The sequence below is a fragment of the Lissotriton helveticus genome, chromosome 1_1 (assembly GCF_964261635.1).
Source record: "Lissotriton helveticus chromosome 1_1, aLisHel1.1, whole genome shotgun sequence".
NCBI lineage: Eukaryota > Metazoa > Chordata > Amphibia > Caudata > Salamandridae > Lissotriton > Lissotriton helveticus.
This window is the reverse complement of record NC_136057.1, coordinates 1,461,912,164-1,461,933,051: the sequence shown is the minus strand read 5'-3', so window position 1 is coordinate 1,461,933,051 and position 20,888 is coordinate 1,461,912,164. Positions and strand designations below refer to the sequence as shown.

Genomic DNA, 20,888 nt, shown 5'->3' with positions numbered 1-20,888 from the left:
CCCTCTAGACCTGGTAAAAATGGCCGATCTTGGTGGGGCCAGGGAAGACAAGAAATAGGTAAAAAACGGTGAAATGTCAATAGAGGAGGAGGCCAAAACGCTCAGGAGGGGCAGAGCTCGGGAGCAGGGCAAAGCCACGCCGAATCAGGAGTGGATCCGGGAGAGTGCCGGTCACTCGGAGCTCGGAGTAGAAAGCGAAACCGAAAGTTAGGATGAGGCCGACTGGGGAGAAATCCCTCCGGCCGTTGTTGTTCAACTACTCCCCGGCCTGTGAAGCAGCAGAGCCCCCCGGCTCCGTCCGGGGCAGGCCGAAAAAGTTGAAGTCGGTGTAAAAACAGCTCCCGACGCCCAAATTCAATTTTGAAAAGGATGTTGAGGTCTGCAAGAGTCCGTCTTCAAAAGCCCATAGTCAGAGGAAGGATATTTGCGGAAGGGCGGCACGGGTCTCGGGAGCCCTCTGCTTACGCGACCATCTTGGATGCCCGCGTAGCTCCTCCTCCGCCCTTATATTTTTTGATGCTCCGACTCGTCAGCTGATTATTCAGGCCACTATTCTCTCGCGATTAGATTATGCGAGTTCACTCCTGCTGGGAGCCAATCAGGCAGAAATTGTTCGGATGCAACGCATCCAGAACGCCGCGGCTAGAGCCTTGATGGGTCTACCTAAATTTTGTTCTGCGAAGGCAGCCATCCATAAGCTTCACTGGCTTCCTATGGCCCAAAGGATTGAGTTTAAGACTCTTTGTCTTTCTTTTAAAATTCTTAAACTGTCATCCCCTCAGATTCTGGCCCATCTTCTTACTCCTTACGTTCCCTCCCGTTCTCTAAGGTCATTGGGCCAAAATTTGGCCATTGTTCCACGCTTCAAACGCTGTCGTGCCGGAGGTCGGTCTTTCCGTTACCTCGCGGCCAAGCGTTGGAGTACCTTACCAGCTCACATTCGTGCCCTGGAGGATTTGTTAGCCTTTAGGAGGGCTATTAAAACATTCCTTTTCCCTCCCAGTTTGTAAGAGCTCTGCTGGACTTCCTGTAATGTTTGGTTTGTTATGTGTGGGCTTCTTCCTTCTGCCTGTCAAAGCGCCGGGACTCCCCTTTGCTGGGGCAGCTGTGCGCTATAAAAATTACTATAACATAACCCCAGAACATGACACCGGTGTGTAAAAAGCTTTTAAAGTCTTCCTACTGGTCCTATGTCAATGATGAGTTATCCCATTGCCCATCTATTGGTATACTGACTCAGAAATTTCTGACTATAAAGGATAACGCTGCATTCGAACCATTTATAGATGAGATAGGTCCTCCATTAGCAAAAACTCTATACTTGCAATATAGATTTGGGGTACTGCAGACTAATGCGTACACATGCAGATGGGGAGGTAAAAATGATGATGGTCTCTGTACCCTCTGCTCACTAAAGGCAAAGGAAGATGATGTCCATCTATTGTTTTTTTGTTCGGCTTATACGTTACCCAGGCACCGTTGGATTAGATCCCTTTGTAAAAACATGGGTGTCAGGTCGTATAAAGAGGCAGAACGTATCATTAAGTCTAATACCTCACAATTGGTAGTTTTTTGCATAAGCAGATTTTTATTTAATGTGTATCTCATCAGGAAACGGCTTGGATGCAAGCTGTAATACAATATTGGAGTCTGTAACTTTCTCCGCTGATTACTAGTCAATATAGAATGTACTGAGTTCACCTCTGTAATAATGTGTGGTTTTAATGGTTTTAAAAATCGGTTTTTAGCCTGGCTTTTTTAACTATGAAATTAACCTTTTTTATTGATTCATATAGATTTTAATGCAGTACTGTAATATCAATTGTTATGAATTAATTGTTACTCTGTCCCACCACATTAATTGTAATGTGTTCATGTGACTAATTGTTGGCAAAGGGCTCTGTAATATTTGCCTGCTAATGTTTTCTTCTTTTTTCTGTACTTCCTGCTTTTATGGCTATATTAGCTGAAATAAAGTTAATACTACTACTACTACTATAACATAACATAACATATACCGCGTGAAGGATGACAACCAGGTGTGTATACTCAAGAGGAAGTAACAGGTGCTCGATGTGGTGAAAGGTAAAAAGGGTGGATCTAATACCTCAATATAATTCATTTGCTACCATCGTCCTGTGTACCATATATGTGTACAATATTGATGTTTCTCCCTTATTCCAATACCATTATTGCCCCAGTGCCAGTCTATACCCATCACGTTTGGGATGCTGCGGCGTTACCTCGTCCCATTCCGTCTCATCCAATCACGGGAGTCCCTGGACTGTCTGCACCAATGGATGAACTGATGCTGGTCGCCATGGAAACCAAACGTATAAAATCGGAGGGCGGGGCCGTGACACTCAGATCCTCTTACATCGACCGCCTAAGAGTCGCGCTGTAAGCAGCCTCCAGCACCGGCAGCATGGTAAGGGGCAACCCCCCGTATATGGATCCCTGCAGACCCTCCTTGCACCTGCCCAATAGGCCGCTCCCTGCACCCCACCCGCACCAAGGTACCGCTCCCTTCAGCTCCAGGGCCCTGCAGCCAATGCACGCCGCCCTCTGCAGCCGGCCCCATACAGCGCCCTCTGCAGCCCAATGCACCGCTCCCTCTAGCGCCAGTGCCTGGTAACCGTGCACGCTCTGCTCTGCACCCGGCCCAATGCGCTGCAGCTCCATCAGCCGCTCGCTATGTCTCATACACCGCTTGACTGTCGCGACGACACCGCCTCAAGGGCATGGGGCAAAGCAGCGAGCATCCATGGACCCCTGCCCAGGGCCGCCACTGAACCAACACTCACTTCCAGCTACACCCCCCCCCCCTCCCGTCGGTGCTCCCCACCCAGAGCAGTGTGCAAGCCCCTCGGTGCCCCAGACCAGCGAAGCCCTGTCGGCTCTCATACTGGCAGTGTACGTGCCAATCCCCTTCCAGTTCTGCCAGTGTGCCAACCCAGCCGCCAGACCACCCTCAGCTCTTGCTTTGTGCCAGCCTCACATCCCACTCAGATCAGTCTCCTGCTTAGCCACTGTGTCGGCTCCTCTGCCACACCAGCCCAGCTCTGCCCGTGTGCCAGCAGACACACCAGCCCAGCTCTGCCCGTGTGCCAGCAGACACACCAGCCCAGCTCTGCCCGTGTGCCAGCAGACACACCAGCCCAGCTCTGCCCTTGTGCCAGCAGACACACCAGCTCTGCCCTTGTGCCAGCAGACACACCAGCCCAGCTCTGCCCGTGTGCCAGCAGACACACCAGCCCAGCTCTGCCTGTGTGCCGGCAGACACACCAGCCCAGCTCTGCCCGTGTGCCAGCAGACACACCAGCCCAGCTCTGCCCGTGTGCCAGCAGACACACCAGCCCAGCTCTGCCCGTGTGCCAGCAGACACACCAGCCCAGCTCTGCCCTTGTGCCAGCAGACACACCAGCTCTGCCCTTGTGCCAGCAGACACACCAGCCCAGCTCTGCCCGTGTGCCAGCAGACACACCAGCCCAGCTCTGCCCTTGTGCCAGCAGACACACCAGCCCAGCTCTGCCCGTGTGCCAGCAGACACACCAGCCCAGCTCTGCCCTTGTGCCAGCAGACACACCAGCTCTGCCCTTGTGCCAGCAGACACACCAGCCCAGCTCTGCCCTTGTGCCAACAGACACACCAGCCCAGCTCTGCCCTTGTGCCAGCAGACACACCAGCTCTGCCCTTGTGCCAGCAGACACACCAGCCCAGCTCTGCCCGTGTGCCGGCAGACACACCAGCCCAGCTCTGCCCTTGTGCCAGCAGACACACCAGCCCAGCTCTGCCCGTGTGCCAGCAGACACACCAGCCCAGCTCTGCCCTTGTGCCAGCAGACACACCAGCTCTGCCCTTGTGCCAGCAGACACACCAGCCCAGCTCTGCCCGTGTGCCGGCAGACACACCAGCCCAGCTCTGCCCGTGTGCCAGCAGACACACCAGCCCAGCTCTGCCCTTGTGCCAGCAGACACACCAGCCCAGCTCTGCCCGTGTGCCAGCAGACACACCAGCCCAGCTCTGCCCTTGTGCCAGCAGACACACCAGCTCTGCCCTTGTGCCAGCAGACACACCAGCCCAGCTCTGCCCTTGTGCCAGCAGACACACCAGCCCAGCTCTGCCCGTGTGCCAGCAGACACACCAGCCCAGCTCTGCCCGTGTGCCAGCAGACACACCAGTCCAGCTCTGCCCGTGTGCCAGCAGACACACCAGCCCAGCTCTGCCCGTGTGCCAGCAGACACACCAGCCCAGCTCTGCCCGTGTGCCAGCAGACACACCAGCCCAGCTCTGCCCTTGTGCCAGCAGACACACCAGCCCAGCTCTGCCCTTGTGCCAGCAGACACACCAGCCCAGCTCTGCCCTTGTGCCAACAGACACACCAGCCCAGCTCTGCCCGTGTGCCAGCAGACACACCAGCCCAGCTCTGCCCGTGTGCCAGCAGACACACCAGCCCAGCTCTGCCCGTGTGCCAGCAGACACACCAGCCCAGCTCTGCCCTTGTGCCAGCAGACACACCAGCCCAGCTCTGCCCTTGTGCCAACAGACGCACCAGCCCAGCTCTGCCCTTGTGCCAACAGACACACCAGCCCAGCTCTGCCCTTGTGCCAACAGACACACCAGCCCAGCTCTGCCCGTGTGCCAGCAGACACACCAGCCCAGCTCTGCCCGTGTGCCAGCAGACACACCAGCCCAGCTCTGCCCTTGTGCCAGCAGACACACCAGCCCAGCTCTGCCCGTGTGCCAGCAGACACACCAGCCCAGCTCTGCCCGTGTGCCAGTCACATTTCCAGAATCACCCACTTGTCTTATTGTGGCAGCCCCGCGCCCTGATCTCTACCCTTGCGCCGCCACCACACTCCCAAATCACCGACCTCGATACTATTTGTCACCCTCAAAGTGCCAGATGAGCCCGATAGCGGTGGCATTCGCCCTCCGGGAGCGGCCGCGGCGATGCCACCACAGCGTCCCCCGTCCTCGGACCTCTGCCTCCGAGCCAGCCTCGCACCACGGACGAGGTCCAGCTTGGACAGTGTGCCCTGCACTGCGGTGCCAACCTGCTCATGCCAACACAGCCCGCTGCTGAGCTGTCACTTCAGTAAATGTGTCCCCAGGCCGCGTCTTTGTGCTGCCCTGTGAGAAGCCATCTCTGTCAGTGCGACCCTTGGCCCCGGGTACCCATCTCCTCCGACGACGTGCCAACCTCCGGACCCAGATCATCCCTGCATCTGGGGCATCCTCGCACCCAGAGCTCATCATTTTTTCTGACAGGGCACTAGCGCCCCCTAGTCCGAGCACCCCAGCATTGGGCAACCCCTCTCCCACTTCACCCCATTTCAGCTCCAACGGTGCATGTACCAACGCCAGCCCTCACCGCAGCACTCTCAGGGCATCTCCCTGCACTGGCACCGTGGCAGCTCCCTTTGTGCCAGCCTTCCCCACCCAAGCCAGGTCAGGCTCCTGCGCTGCCTCTGAGCCAGCCCACCCTCTGCCATCCAGGGTCTCAGCTCTGCCGCATCAGCCCCACCCTTACATTAGTCAGGGACGCTGGTCTGGACCCCCTACAGAGGAGCCACACCCACGGATCAGATCAGGTCATGTATAGTGCCTGCGCATCCACCCTCCCCGCCTCGCCCCCATGGCTTTGCTCCACCACCCCCTAGCTCTGCCGAGAAGTCCGCCTCGCCCCAAGCACCCCGGTTCTGTCACTGCGCCCCGAAGAACTTTTCCCATGCCATTGTGCCATCTCCTCGCGCACACCTAAATCAGCCCTAGTTGCCATCATTGTGCCATCCTCTGGCTTTGTGCCATCGCCCCACCCATGTATGAGCGCCCGCAGCTCTGACGTTTTATCACCTCCACCCCCCCTGTATTTTCAACCTAAGCCCCCCCCCCCCCTCCACCGCAGCAGGGATGCGGCACTTTGGTGGGTGGGTATGGGGGTGAGGCTAGAAGAATAAAGGATGGCAGATATGGGGAGGTGGGGGCTGGCAAATATGGCGGCTGATTGATGCTGTGGGATTGGGAAAGTCATTTCTGGATTGGGCGAAGGGCCGCTGGATTGGGGGAGGGGCTTTTAGATTTAGAGTGACAGACTGGGGGGGGGGGGGGGGCGAGATACCATACACAGAGTCTGTCAGATAAGGTTGCATGGGTCAGCGATTATGTGGAGAGCAATCTCGTGCGGGGAGGGGCTGTCTGTCAGATTTGGGGGCGGGGTGAGATTGGCAGGTGGCGGATGGCTGTCAGACATAATCAGAGTATCTCGAGGATATCGTTTTAGTGGTTTAGAAATGTGGGGGAGTCAGACATGGGGTGGAGAGTTGTAATACGGTGGATCGACTGACTGATATAACTTATAAGGGTGGGAGAGCCTCAGGCAGACAGTGAGAGGGGTGACTGATATAAGAGGGGAGGGACTGTATGTTAGGGAGTGGGTGACTGATATGAAGAGGGGTGGGACTGCCTGCTAGGGGGTGGGTCACTGATATGAAGGGGGGTAGGACTGCCTATAGGGGGTGGGTGACTGATATGAAGGGGGTGGGACTCTGATAGGGAGTGGGTGACTGATATGAAGGGGGGTGGGACTGCCTGCTAGGGGGTGGGTCACTGATATGAAGGGGGGTAGGACTGCCTATAGGGGGTGGGTGACTGATATGAAGGGGGTGGGACTCTGATAGGGAGTGGGTGACTGATATGAAGGGGGTTGGACTCTGATAGGGAGTGGGTGACTGATATGAAGGGGGTGGGACTGCCTGATATGGAGGGATAACTGATATGAGGGGGTGGGACTCTGATAGGAGGTGGGTGACTGATATAAAGGGGGTGGGACTGTCTGATAGGGGGTGGGTGACTGATATGAAGGGGGTGGGACTGCCTGATAGGGAGTGGGTGACTGATATGAGGGGGGTGGGACTCTGATAGGGAGTGGGTGACTGATATGAGGGGGTGGGACTGCCTGATAGGGAGTGGGTGACTGATATGAGGGGGGTGGGACTCTGATAGGGAGTGGGTGACTGATATGAGGGGGGTGGGACTCTGATAGGGAGTGGGTGACTGATATGAGGGGGTGGGACTGTCTGATAGGGGGTGGGTGACTGATATGAGGGGGGTGGGACTCTGATAGGGAGTGGGTGACTGATATGAAGGGGGTGGGGCTGTCTGATAGGGAGTGGGTGACTGATATGAGGGGGGTGGGACTCTGATAGGGAGTGGGTGACTGATATGAAGGGGGTGGGGCTGTCTGATCGGGGGTGGGTGACAGATATGAAGGGGGGTGGGGCTGTCTGATAGGGAGTGGGTGACTGATATAAAGGGGTGGGTGACAGATAAGAAGGGAGTGGGGCTGCCTGATAGGGGTGGATGACTTGTATGACGGGGGTGGGGCTGTCTAATAGGGGGTGGTCTGCCTGCCGCGGTCAGCCATTGATGGGGTGGGGCCCGGAGATGTGCGGAAGCCAGGTATGCCAGGCACAGGATGGAATGTCACTGTCAGATACAGGTGGAGGGCTACTAGACAAAGGGGTATTCAGTATTCGAGAGCCCCCGGGAATAAAAGCGGTTTATTTAATGACTTACTTACCCAACACGCATTTAAACAAGTTAAAACACCCAGAGATGACCACCGTTCTTTCAGCTTCTAAATACTTCGAGAACTAGAGGAGCAGGGTGCACTGGAGGGACGATGGACGCGGAGAACCGTATTCCTGACACAGACCATGAGCTTCTCAGCTACACCGCTGGGAAGACGGTGAATGTCAGGCTGTCAGCCTTGCATCTAACACATTTTTACGAGACTTCCCCTTTGTAATGGCATGGAGAGGAAAAAAACACAATGGAATGGAATACTATCCAGAGGAATGTCCGAGGTCTGATTGAGTCCAGAATTACACCCCTCAAGTATTTCTTTCTTTTCGCAGGTCACGTGACACGGGTACGCCCAGACCTAGGCCTCTAAGCTGGCTCTGCCTTTAAGGTCGTAGCATTTACCCACAGGTGGGGTGATTCTCTTCCTGCTCAGAGGAAACGTGGCCTGGAAGTGCTTCCGGGACTGCTGCTTCTGCTGTGGGACCAATACTGTTTTGGTGTAGTCGGTCCCTCAAAGAAACAATGGAAAGGAATGTTACCCAGCGCGAGGCCAGTGGTCAGGATTACATCAAACATTCCACCCATCACGTGTCTGTACTAAAGGGCCTCCGCCCAGCCAGCCCCTTCCAGAAGCAGCCCGTCCTCCCAACCCAGACTTCCGCAGTCAGTAAACACATCTCAGCCTTGTTCTTGGAAAGGGAAACCCAGCTTCGGCTGGGAGGGAACCTTCCATTCGAATAGAAAGAAAGCTTCAGGGAAATGCAGGTCCTCTGGGCACAGCGTAAACATGTAACCATAAAATAAATACCACACAAACAAAAAGTTGCTACAACAACCAAAGACACGAGTAGCCTTACCAGGAGGTTCGTTTCCAATTCTGGCCACCTGTGGTAACACCAACCAGCTCGTGGTGCACGTGTCTACACATACACATGACAGCCTCTGGGTTAGGGCCTGTTTTTAGTTGTTCACATATCAACAAAAAGGCACCGTTTTAGGACTCGGCATCACTGAACATCTTTCAACTCCAGGCCCATGCACTTGGTGCCTGTTTTTATTGGTTGACTGGCTGTCTAGACAGACGAAGAGTGTAGGGTGACCAGAATTTTAAAGACAAAAACCAGGACATTTCACAAACATAGAAGAAGGACTACAATTTTATTTCAAGCGATGAGAGCGCTACTCAGCAAAGAATTACAGAACAGGCAGTAAGAACATACATAAAATGCAGTTTTTAAGCCCAGTACCTTGCCTGTTAATTAACTTGCTTTCTTGAAACAACTTCTGCTTTGTAAAACATAAAAAACACCTCCCACCATTTTCAGTCGACCCTGTCCAAAAACGGGGACATAAGCTAAATTTCTTGAAATTTGCTGGGACAGCTAGTTAAAAACAGGGACCGTCCTGGCAAAACGGGGACGCCTGGTCACCCTAGAAGAGTGCCCTTGGGGTTCATCTTTGGCGTGTGGGTGTCTTGTGATTTGAAGGGTGTGTGTGCTAGCGTCTGTGTGCCTGTATGTGCCCATGTGAGTTTTATGTGTGTTTGTATGCCCGCCAGATCATACTTGTGTCTATGGACAGTGCAATGACGTCGTGTGGTGATGGATATGCACAATGTATGTGTGGGGTCTGGCCAGCCTTTAGTGTGAATTTCTAAAGGATGCACATTTTTTCTCTTTCGGGTCGGGTGTATGACGTATTTGTTAGGAGGGCGAAAGCAGTCGTCCATTTGGAGGTTACCAGTGGGTGGTGGTGAGAGGGCAGGAAAAAAGCTTTTTACCCTAATTGTGCCACGCGGCCGAGGGGCTAAAAACATGTTTACTGGTGTAACACCCCTCTCCACTTTGCCTGTGCTGCGTGGGTCAGAGGTGAAAAGGCATTTTGCGTGTCCTGTGAGGCAGAGCCCTTTGTCTGAACTGTGCTGATAAGTGCAGCTGAAGGCAGCACTTATGCCCTGCCCCGTCCCTCCACGCCCTGCACCGTCTGCCAGCCGAGCGGCCGCACCCAGTCAGCTGTACATCCTCTGGTCTGTGACAAACGAGGATAGTAACATTCCCACCTCCACCAACCACCTCTAGTGGGGGACTCTTCCTGGGCGGTTAGCATACACGTCAGAGTAGAGGCGCCACCATCACGCTGCCTGCTGGAGCTTCACGCGGTCAGTGGCATCACGTGATAAAGCGTCCCTCCAAAGTGCTGACAAGTCTCGCGAGAGACGAGGAAAGAGTCAAAAACCACAAGAGCAGGAAAATAACAACACTCTGGATTTACTGCGAATAAAGAACGCCAGAACTAGCAAAATACATTCCCCAAATACATGTATACTTGTTTGGTAGGACGCTGCATCTGAAACAGTTTCATCATAGAATCAGCCATAGTTGGCTGATGGTTGCACATGCTGCCTGACAGTGTCCCAAGGAAATGCTCATGAATCATGGGCACTTGCCATCGCAAGGTCTGAGCAAACACAGGGTATTTTCTGTGTATACTGTTCCCTTTTACAGTCGCAAATGAACCCCAACCTTTAACACTACACAGCCTTCTACACCATCCACCTGTGATGAATGTTGGGCAGCGAGCTTGGAGGACCGCCACCACCCTGAAATCCGAAAGAAGTAAACCCACACCTCACTTTAGACATTTATTTCCGGAGACAAAGGGGGTGGGCGTGCCAGGCCCATTCTCTCGATGCCCCTGGCGCCGTCCTCCTCGACAGTCAATGCTTAACTTGTTGCAGACACATCACGCTTTATCCGCCTAGGCTCTGGAGCAGAGCGCGGGGAATGTTGGCACAGCCGCATGTTATGAGATCACCCTGGGAAGCTGGTGAAATACAGGAGAGGGTCAACATGGCATGCCAAGGCGGGAAGACAGAAGTCCCAGGGCACTGCCCACACTGAGCACTAATACCCTCTCAGATTGGACCAGGGCAACCCACAAGGGAATCAAAACCAAGCATAGCATGGGCGGTGGAGGGTTGGATCTTTTTTCAGTCTCCCTGCCAGAAACTGAAACGCCCTTTGTAGGCTCTGACAGTGCAGAAACTAAGAAACCAGCTGCTCTTTCTAGTCACACGAGACACACGGTGAAGCAGTAACAACCCAGGGTGTCACTGCCTCTAAGCCGCAATATGAAGCAGATGTTTGATTGTGGCTAGCGTCATGGCAACTGCGCCATGTGCTTAATACAAGCAATGAAAATGGACCCTCTGGCCACCTGCTGGGTTCTAAAAGCCAATTTTATAGGTGCAGTAGGCTCATCCCACCCAGACCCTTCTGCCTCTTCACCTGCTGCTCTAATGACAGTTACACCTCTATGATCTATGCTCAGTAGAAATCCAGCAGCTCACACTCTTTGTATGAATAAAACAATTGTGTGTTGCACCCAAGAATGAATGGTCAGCTAGGGAATTACCTCAACATTACAGTGTGTGGCTAACGGGGGCTTTCTGTTACAGTTTACTATATATGTCCGGGCACAATCAATTTTGAGTCCAGTAGTGCACAGACGTTTTTACAGGAATCTTTGCAAAACGTCACTTCGTATTGGAAGTGAAGTCATAAAACACATTTGTGAAACCCTCCTGCACTGTATCAAAGCACAACTCTTCAATGCCTGTAATTGCCTACCTGCAAAACACAGCAAAAGAAAATGTCTTCTTAAAATTACTAGTTGTCAGTGAGGGATTAGCTCTGTGAGAGTAGGTTTGACATCCTTTAAATTACATGCATTTCTACAGTATAATTTTTAGGTAGTTAAACCTCCAACCTAGCTATTACAGCCCTATGGACCCAAACAATGGACCTATTTACGGTATTGCTTAAAGGACACATTTATTTAAACACTTGGTGATTCTGATCTGTAGGTTTTCTATCTTTTGTAGCGTGAGTGCATCTCCATCCACGTTGGCCAGGCCGGCGTCCAGATTGGCAATGCCTGCTGGGAGCTCTACTGTCTGGAACATGGCATCCAGCCGGACGGACAGATGCCCAGCGACAAGACCATCGGGGGAGGAGACGACTCATTTAACACCTTCTTCAGCGAGACTGGAGCTGGCAAACATGTACCGAGGGCCGTGTTCGTCGACTTGGAACCAACAGTGATTGGTGAGTAGAAGCCATAATTCAATAGACCAGTGTTTGGTAAAGCAATTGATTGCTCACACTATCTTCAACATTTTCCTTGTTGCCATACAGAAACTAAACAAGTCTAGAACACTAGGTATAAATTAAACCTGTCTGATACCACAAGGAATGAGACTGGCATTGATTTGAGGGGACCAGTCTCTCAATATATAGATTTCATATATTGTATCATTTTATTTTTCCTATGCACATACTTTATTTGTTGTAATCATGTTACAGGACTCGTTGAAAAGAGCTCTATCACTTGTTTAGGTCACGTTCCTGCTATATAATACTCCTAAAAAAAGGTTGAGCAAGGCATGCTGATGTAAACAACAACAACTTTTATGATCCATGAACAATAATTATTTTTCCAAAAATGAATAACTTTTTCATATAACTAACAAATATTAGGCTGATCGTTATTAAACGTTTGCTGTAATTGTGACTCAATATTGTTTTACTCTAAGAATCAACAACTCTCTTTGATTTAAAAAGAATCAATAACCTTGATCCAACTACAAAAGCATACCTGTTTGATCTAATTATCAAAAATGTTTGAAATAACCAAGATTCAATAACTGCTTGGCTTCAGTGAGAACTTATACCTGTTTGTCTAAATATTTGTACCCAACAGATATATCTATGAATTAATTACTACCTGATTAAAACAAAGAAAAAGTAAGTATTGAACTCAGATCTACAATTCCTTTCTATAAGAATCAAAAAGTATTACATCTAATTAAAACACTTCCCCTCTCTCATTCCTCCAAATGATGCTAAACATACATACCTTATGGGAAATCTGATAGTAGTCTGGAAAAAGTACCCATCTCCAAGGAGAAAAACCTTAAGAAGGCTATAGTGGATAGAAGTCCCCATGCCCAGAATCTACAATTTGAATAAATAAGAACATTCTCTAAACATGAAGTCACCCTTAACAGGAAAGTTGTAAGGGTCAATAAGTTTACTGCGTTTTAAGTGTCAATAGGTTTTAACCGCATGCGCGCTAGCGAAATTCCGCTCCTGTGCTGAGATTTTTAAAACAGCACTTTACATGACGAGCTGGGCTCGTCATGAGCGTGCGAGGAGGCTACCTCATGACGAGCCCAGCTCGTCATGAGCGTCGAAGGGGTTAAGGAGTTAATAACATACTAATTAAAAATCAATATCTCATTTATCTAAATAAGGTTAAATAACTTCTATACCTAAATGGAAACAAGTAACTCTTTGATTTAACTAAGACTCTCTTAATTAGTGGTTGAACAAAAAGAGAATAGATGCTATCTAATTAAAACTGAATACATCTCTGATCTAGAGAATGTATCTGTAAATCTAAGCATAAATAACCATCTGATCTTTAAACAAGTTATAGCTGTTTGATGTAGGTAGCATGCAATACATTTTCATCTCAAAGTCAATACCTCATTGATCTAAGAGTTAAGGGTTGATCTAAGATCCAATAATAATGAGATTGAACTAAGAATTTGATCTAAGAACCAAAAGTGTAAGTTTTAACTATGAAAGAGTAATGGTGTTTTGTAAGAATCAATAAATGTCTGTTCTTAGCAAGAATCAACAACTGATAGTCTAGAAAGCCATAATGGTTCGATTGAAGTTGGAGCTAATAACATTTTGATCTGGCTAAGAATCAATAACTATAAAACTTTGATCTAAGAATTAAAACAGTTTAATCTAATTATATAAATTAAAACATCTTGATCTGCGCATTAGATGGCAAATATTTGGTGGATCTTTCTGGCAATATACTATCCTGAGAATTTCTTTATTGTATCCTGAATCAATGATGATGTTGTCTTGTGAAATTATATTCAGTTAACCTTGAAACGAGTTAACGGGATGAAACATTGACACACTGCCAGAATCTCTCTCAATGTAACTTGATTTAAGAAAGATTCTCTCTTTTACCTCTCATGGCTGTACATGTGCAAGCTACAAATTCTGTCAGTGCTGTAAAGATTATTACAAAAAAATCACATCCATATAGGCTCCTGTAGATCAAACCAACAGAGACACTCTGACTGAAATAACAATGCAGGTCATTGAAATACTTTGCTTTGGACTTCAGGGCCAAATTCGCACTGCACATAGAGCAAACCCATTTAATGTCTACTTTCTTTTAAAATGTATGACTTTCAGCATACCATAAGCCAATAGTTTACTAATCATACAAAACTAAAAAATCAATTCAGGTCCGTGTGTCTTCTGTGCTATGTTTACTTCCTATACAACAATAGTAGCTCTGCAACTGGCAACCATGTTACAGTAGCTCAGAAATGTATGCCTATATGAAATACAACATAAATGGAGATACATATTCAAGGGAATAATGTTGGAAAAGAGATACTAAAAAGTTGACTTTGCCACATAGACAAAGCACGTTCCTATCAAATGTAAGGTAAATCAACATCACCGAGTCAAGGACACTTTATAAAGCCTATTTGTGTATGAAAAGCATAAAACTGCTCTCCTACGACCGGTTCTCAAATGTTTTCTTCCCCCTAGATGAAGTTAGAACTGGAACTTACCGCCAACTCTTCCACCCTGAGCAACTCATCACCGGCAAAGAAGACGCTGCCAACAACTACGCTCGCGGCCACTACACCATTGGCAAAGAGATTATTGACTTGGTGCTCGACAGGATACGCAAACTGGTAAATATTCTCTTTCTGAGGAGCAGTTTAGTAAGGAAAATAATACAAAGCACACAAACAGAGCAAAGCACGACCAGCAATGGTCAATGAGGTCTCTTTGCCAGCCGCCCTTCTTCCAATTTTCAGGTCACAGATCTTTCTTGAATAACCACAAACATGGACAGTAGAGATGTGAGCCCACATGCATCAAGCGTTTTTGCATTCGCAAACGGTGCGAATCTCAAAATTCGGCCGTTTGCGAATGCAAAAACCTTTTTTGGGATGCATCATTTTTTTTTTTCATTTTTCGCAATTTCAGAAATCGCAATTTTTTGCGATTTCTTAAATTGCTATATCATTTAAGAAATCGCAAATTTTGCGATTTCTTAAATGCTATGCATGATTTTTTTTATAGGAAGGGGAAAATTACCATGAAGTAAACCTTCATGGTACTTTACGAAAAGTTTTAAAAATGCACAAAAGTTCATTTTTGAAACTTTTATTTTACACACACACATGCCCTTGGGACATGTGTGTGAGTAAAATGTACTTACGTGACATTTCAAGGGTGCAGGAGGGGTCCTTTGGACCCCCCCCCTGCACCCTTGAAATTGCATTCTCATTTTGCGATTCCTTAATTGCGAATTCACAAAATGAGAATGCCTTCCCATTGATTCCTATGGGCCTCTAGGCCCATAGGAATCAATGTAATGCGATTCCTTAATTGCGATTCGCAATTAAGGAATCCCAAATAAAGAAAATTAAGGAATCGCAAAAACTTTTGTGATTTCTTGATGCATAGGATTTTGCAATTCCTAAATTGCGATTCCTTAATTTTCGCAATTTAGGAATCGCAAATTCCTACAATGATGCATGTGGGTCGTGGTTTCTTCTGTCAAAGATTGTATAGTCAGGCTTTAAATATGTTACAACATTCTCCTACACTTTTGATGGATAGATGCAGAGAAGACAATTATAACTTTTAGCAATAGAATAATGGATCAGGAATGGTTTATCCGGATGTTTCACAGTGAGATAATGTAACTACTGGTTTATTAGTGATAATAGCCATAAGGTGCCATTTGATGAGGTTTCAGAGATGCCACTGAAGAAATGATGGTAAACGGTGTTGTGTGAAAGAGAAGATGTAGAGGCTTTTTCTATTGGATAGCTGTCGGTTCAAGCTAGTTATGAGTTAGAAGTACATCAGGATGTGTGTCGACGAATTATTGCTTGCCCATTTTGATATTTTGTCGACCAGTTGTCTGTCTAATTCTGTACTAACTGGTTGTTAGCGGTAATAACTACAGTTTTTAGATTGTGACTCAGGTCTAGTGAACATATCAAGTATAATTGTAATTCCGTTCCACTGAACACACTGTTAAATAAATTGAACAGGAGATACTTGCACTATCTTACATAAATGTAGGTAGTGCCTGTGATCTAGTTTTTATTGAAAATTAAATAGAAAATAGTCTTTCTTGAACCCTTTAACTTGTGTGTGAAAGGGAAGAGTGACCATTATTGCGACAATGGGGTTTGGTTTAAAGGTGTACACAACGAGGTGCTGGACACAGCCATCTGACGGGATAGAATTTAAAGATGAAACCGTTAGTGGAACGGCAGGGTTGTTCTTACCTAGTTATACATCTCTATTGAGGAACAGGGATGATATTAGAAAGTGGATGCTAGGCAGCATGTCCTTTTAACCAACTAGCACAGTACACCAGAGCCAAAAGCCTGGTGTTCTGTAAACAAGCACCTGGAGGTCAATTGCACAAAGGGCCACTATCTGTGTTGTGGAGGGAAACAAGGTAAAAGGCTCAGTAAAATATGAGATAAGGGAATCAACAAGGTTTTGTCCAGGAGGTCAAACTTTGGAGAGCAAGGAATCATCTAAAATCTGATGGAAAGTTTAGGGTGAAGGAAGATGTTAGGATTGGTAAACTGGAGCAATAGATGTCATTCAAGCATAGGACAGGCGAATACATTTGTTTGGGATTTAAGAGTACTTTCTGTGTTGGCACAGGACTTGGCGCATAAAGCCATGTGTCCAGTGAAGCTCTTTAGAGGAGAAGATCATTTTTTGTGTAACAAACTTCAAAATGGATCTCCCTTTGGCACTCCCAGTGTTGACAGGGTCCTGAGGCACTGGGAGAGGGAGATAAAATGTTTCCTAGCTTCACACAATTTGTTAAAGCTAACAAACGCTGAACGCAGGTGGAAGAGGAAAGAAGATGGTCAATTGAGGTGCAGATCTCTGCCCTGGGATCTAAGGTAAATAGGATGTACACTTAGCCCATACAGCACTCTTTAGAAAATAGGCAAAAAAAAAGAAAATGAGGAATCTCATGGCACCACGAGTAAAGGAGTAGTGTGTTGGTAATGGATGTATGATGGTACGACGCGTACCGTCACAACGCATCCCTTTACACCGCGTCCCTTACAACGCAAGTCGTTACCACGACTTGCGTTGGGGGCGCGGATTTCGAATAGTATAATTTACTATTCTAACACCAGTCCCCGTGGACACTAGGGAAGGTGTTGGGATAGTAAATTTACTATTTTTAATCCTGTAGCGCCCTCCAGCGCAAGTCGTGGTAACGACTTGCGTTGTAAGGGACGCGTTGTAAAGGCCACGCGGAGTAAAATCCGCTTGGTAAAGGATGTTTCCCGTTGGTAATGCACAGTATCGCAAATGAATCCACTTAAGAGCAATCCCCTTTTAATGTTGATCGCTAACAAAGCTGCCCAGTCAGGGTTGCCCATGCAAGGCTCTATATAAGTTGTGATGAAACATTGTGAACTCCAGGCATTTGATAAAAGAGTTGCTCACCTGGATAGTGTGATGAGGCTTCCTCACGGGGTGATGAAGGAGGAGCCCAAGTTATGCATGAACATATCAGAAAAAGCAATGGCATGTAGATCCATAAGTTATTAATACAATTTATAAAACTAAGGAATGATTTACTTGTTTCACAAAATGTAAATAAAAAAATATTTGTATTTTCTTTTTCATTTTCTTAGGCTGACCAGTGCACTGGCCTCCAGGGCTTCCTCGTCTTCCACAGCTTCGGCGGTGGTACTGGCTCTGGTTTCACGTCCTTGCTGATGGAGCGTCTGTCTGTTGACTATGGCAAGAAATCAAAGCTGGAGTTCTCCATCTACCCAGCTCCTCAGGTCTCCACCGCTGTTGTTGAGCCTTACAACTCTATCCTCACCACTCACACCACTCTGGAGCACTCCGACTGTGCTTTCATGGTGGACAATGAGGCCATCTACGACATCTGCCGCAGGAACCTGGACATTGAGCGCCCAACATATACTAATTTGAATAGGCTAATAGGACAGATTGTATCTTCTATCACTGCCTCCCTGCGGTTTGATGGAGCCCTAAACGTCGATCTCACAGAGTTCCAGACCAACTTGGTGCCCTACCCTCGTATCCACTTCCCTCTCGCCACCTATGCCCCAGTCATCTCTGCAGAGAAAGCTTACCATGAGCAGCTCTCTGTCGCAGAGATCACCAATGCTTGCTTTGAGCCAGCCAACCAGATGGTAAAATGTGACCCACGCCACGGTAAGTACATGGCTTGCTGCCTGTTGTACCGTGGCGATGTGGTGCCCAAAGATGTCAATGCTGCCATTGCCACTATCAAGACCAAACGTACCATCCAGTTTGTGGATTGGTGCCCAACTGGTTTCAAGGTTGGTATTAACTACCAACCTCCGACAGTGGTTCCTGGTGGTGACCTAGCCAAGGTGCAGCGTGCCGTTTGTATGCTGAGCAACACCACAGCCATTGCTGAGGCCTGGGCACGCCTGGACCACAAGTTCGACTTGATGTATGCCAAGCGTGCCTTTGTCCATTGGTACGTAGGAGAGGGTATGGAGGAAGGAGAGTTCTCTGAGGCCCGTGAAGACATGGCCGCCTTGGAGAAAGATTATGAAGAAGTTGGTGTGGATTCTGTGGAAGGAGATGGTGAAGAGGAGGGTGAAGAATATTAAACATCAACAAGGTGCTGCTTTTACAGGGAACTTTTAGATGTTGTTAACATTCACATGTCTATTGTCTGATCAGCTCATTTGCAATTAACAGTTATATATACACGTTAATGTCAGAGTTATACCAAATGTCTCCTGAAACCGACCTAAAGTCTTTGTTCGCACGATAAGGATGTCCCAGATGAATACATGAACAGCAACTAAAGGATTGTTAATGGTTTGATCACTATGGGAAGGGAAAAGTAAATATCCTGGAAATCACAGCGGGATCAGGAGTAGGTCAGTCTATCAGCTCCTGAAACTCATCTCCAGGATGTGTCATGATAACACTGAAAAGTGGTTATTAATTTGGCTTTTCCAATCAGTAGAAGGAGGAAGAAAGCAGAATGAGCCTGCAGTAGAGTAGCATCAGGCTGCTGCAGAGCAATTTATGCCTATCTGCAAGAGGATTACACAAACCATCCCCCAATTCACTTTGAGGGGATAATCCACAAAGATCATTTCACCAGCTCAGGTCACATCTTCAAATGCATGTCAAAGGACGTTCAAAGCAGTAGATTATTTCAGTAGGGTAAAGGGACCAAACACGGAGATTACAGAATAGCCCGAATACAGATAATTGTTTAGTCCCAGGTCAACATGGCGCCTTGGTGGATAAGCTTAGGTTAGATGAATGCGGTCAGCTGGTGACACGCAGACCTCGTGACCCAATATCCTTCACACGCATTAGGAAGAACAAAAAAGCAGGAAGGCAACTTTCGAGGGGACTTTACGGGTAGTAGCCGCGTGTACGGGGGACAGTTAGACGGGACACGTGCGGGGGACATGCTGAAAGGAAAACCGGCATATGTGCAGTAGACAGGCTGAACGAGGGCACATGTGGAAAGGAGAGGCAGATGTAGTTGGATAGTTGGAATTAACATACATGTGAAAGGACAGACAGAAAGGGTAAAAGTGGAAAAGAAAGGCAGAGAGAGAGCACATGTGAAAAGGCCAGGAAAAAGAGGGCAACGGTGAGGGGAGCAAACAGAGGGCAAGGGGTAAAATACTGAGGTATTGAGGCACAAGGAAGAAGGAAGGCAGGGTGAAAAGGGTGGCAGATGTGGCACAAGAGAGAGGGACACGCAGAAGGTGGCCACGTGTCAAGCAGGCATAGGGCAACAGGATGAGTAAAGTTCTATACAAATTCACAACACAACAAGGACCGGCATGCAGGAAGAACACAACGCTGAAATAGGCTGTCTGGAGGATGGTGTAGTTGAGAAAGAAGGCTAAACAGAAAGAAAACACAAACTGGGGGAACTGGTACACAAAATTCTATGTACTAGGTTTCCTGATCCACTTAAGGCCAGTGGTACGCTCAGGAGTGCAACGGGGCAGAATAGAGGGGCAGGAAAAGGTCTAAGCAACTGGAGATCGCATTCGAAAATGTCCCAAGAAAGGTCATGAAGAGTTAAATGAACGAGAACTGTCCGACCTAGGAGAGCAGGCACCAGCCGGGCTGGGTAACATCTGGCTTGAAACAATCAATCTAGGCCTTAAGAATACTAAGAGAAGAAGACCACACACAAGGTACTCCTTCAGCCACCACCATTGTGTCCTTAACCACCGCGTGACATCTGGCACCACAGGGATGGACCACGATTTGTAACGCATGCCTCACCAGAGCAGTCACTGTCCTCTGGCTCTTCGTTTACTTGTATGTTCTTTAGGGACCAGCCTGAATATGGGGAGAGCTACACTCAATGAGTCTATGTTGTTTCATGTAGTCTTAAAAATATGGATGAATCACACAGTAGAACCTCAAAATGGAGAAGTGGCCAAATGTTTCAGTGGGTAGTATGCCTCTGGTTGTGTATGTTTCTTTTACTTCAACTGACCTGTTGACAAACACACAAAACCTTTGTGACAGACCCAATCCGTCAACTTTGCAGATGGATTTGGGAATAAAAGCATTCCCTGTCTTACTGTTCCACGCTCTTGTTTTGTCATTTGAAGGTCTGTCGTCTGTATTTTTTTTATAGCAAGTGCATTTATAGGTTTGCACCCAAAACACTGTTTATTTGGAAAGGAGAGTACTTTGAGGTAATGCCATGAAATTCTGGAGAGAATTGTTCATTCGCCAATGAGATTTATTCCTCTGTGATCATATCTTTTCAGTTTCAGATGATCGTTTATGATGATGATTCATATACTTTCGTTTAATTTCAGTTCTTCTCTGTCTCACTACGTTTCCACCTAACTCATGTCTTCAGTAATAGATGCCTGGGTGGGAACCACCCGCTCTGCTTGACCCATTCAAAACAGACTTACTCTACTTTCTGGCAACTGCTTCTCCTTAAACATTCTTCTTCTTTATTTCCCCATGCATCTTAGTAATCCTCATCGCACTGTTTTGATAGTCAAACTGATTCCTTTCGTAGACATAACTCTGATTGTACTTACTCCTGTTCCACTCATTAACATGATATCAAGAACCGTTCTCCTATCTGCTGGCATCATACAAACTCCACTCGAT

At 47.9% G+C, this 20,888-nt stretch overlaps 1 protein-coding gene across 1 annotated transcript; it reads left to right on the top strand.

Annotated features, from left to right (window-relative positions):
• The first annotated feature begins 2,360 nt into the window (after positions 1-2,360).
• On the top strand, positions 2,361-20,334 carry LOC144827958 (tubulin alpha-1A chain). Its single transcript, XM_078686118.1, has 4 exons — positions 2,361-2,428; positions 11,471-11,693; positions 14,238-14,386; positions 17,393-20,334. The coding sequence occupies exons 1-4, from the start codon at positions 2,426-2,428 to the stop codon at positions 18,371-18,373; spliced, it is 1,356 nt and encodes a 451-aa protein (XP_078542244.1). The 5' UTR covers positions 2,361-2,425; the 3' UTR covers positions 18,374-20,334.
• The last annotated feature ends 554 nt before the right edge of the window (positions 20,335-20,888 follow it).

What these genes read in the sequence shown, in the direction of transcription:
- LOC144827958 (XM_078686118.1), top strand. An exon ending in CTTGGAACCAACAGTGATTG is followed by an intron (nt 11,694 to 14,237) that starts GTGAGTAGAAGC and finishes TCTTCCCCCTAG; the next exon opens with ATGAAGTTAGAACTGGAACT. An exon ending in TCGACAGGATACGCAAACTG is followed by an intron (nt 14,387 to 17,392) that starts GTAAATATTCTC and finishes TCATTTTCTTAG; the next exon opens with GCTGACCAGTGCACTGGCCT.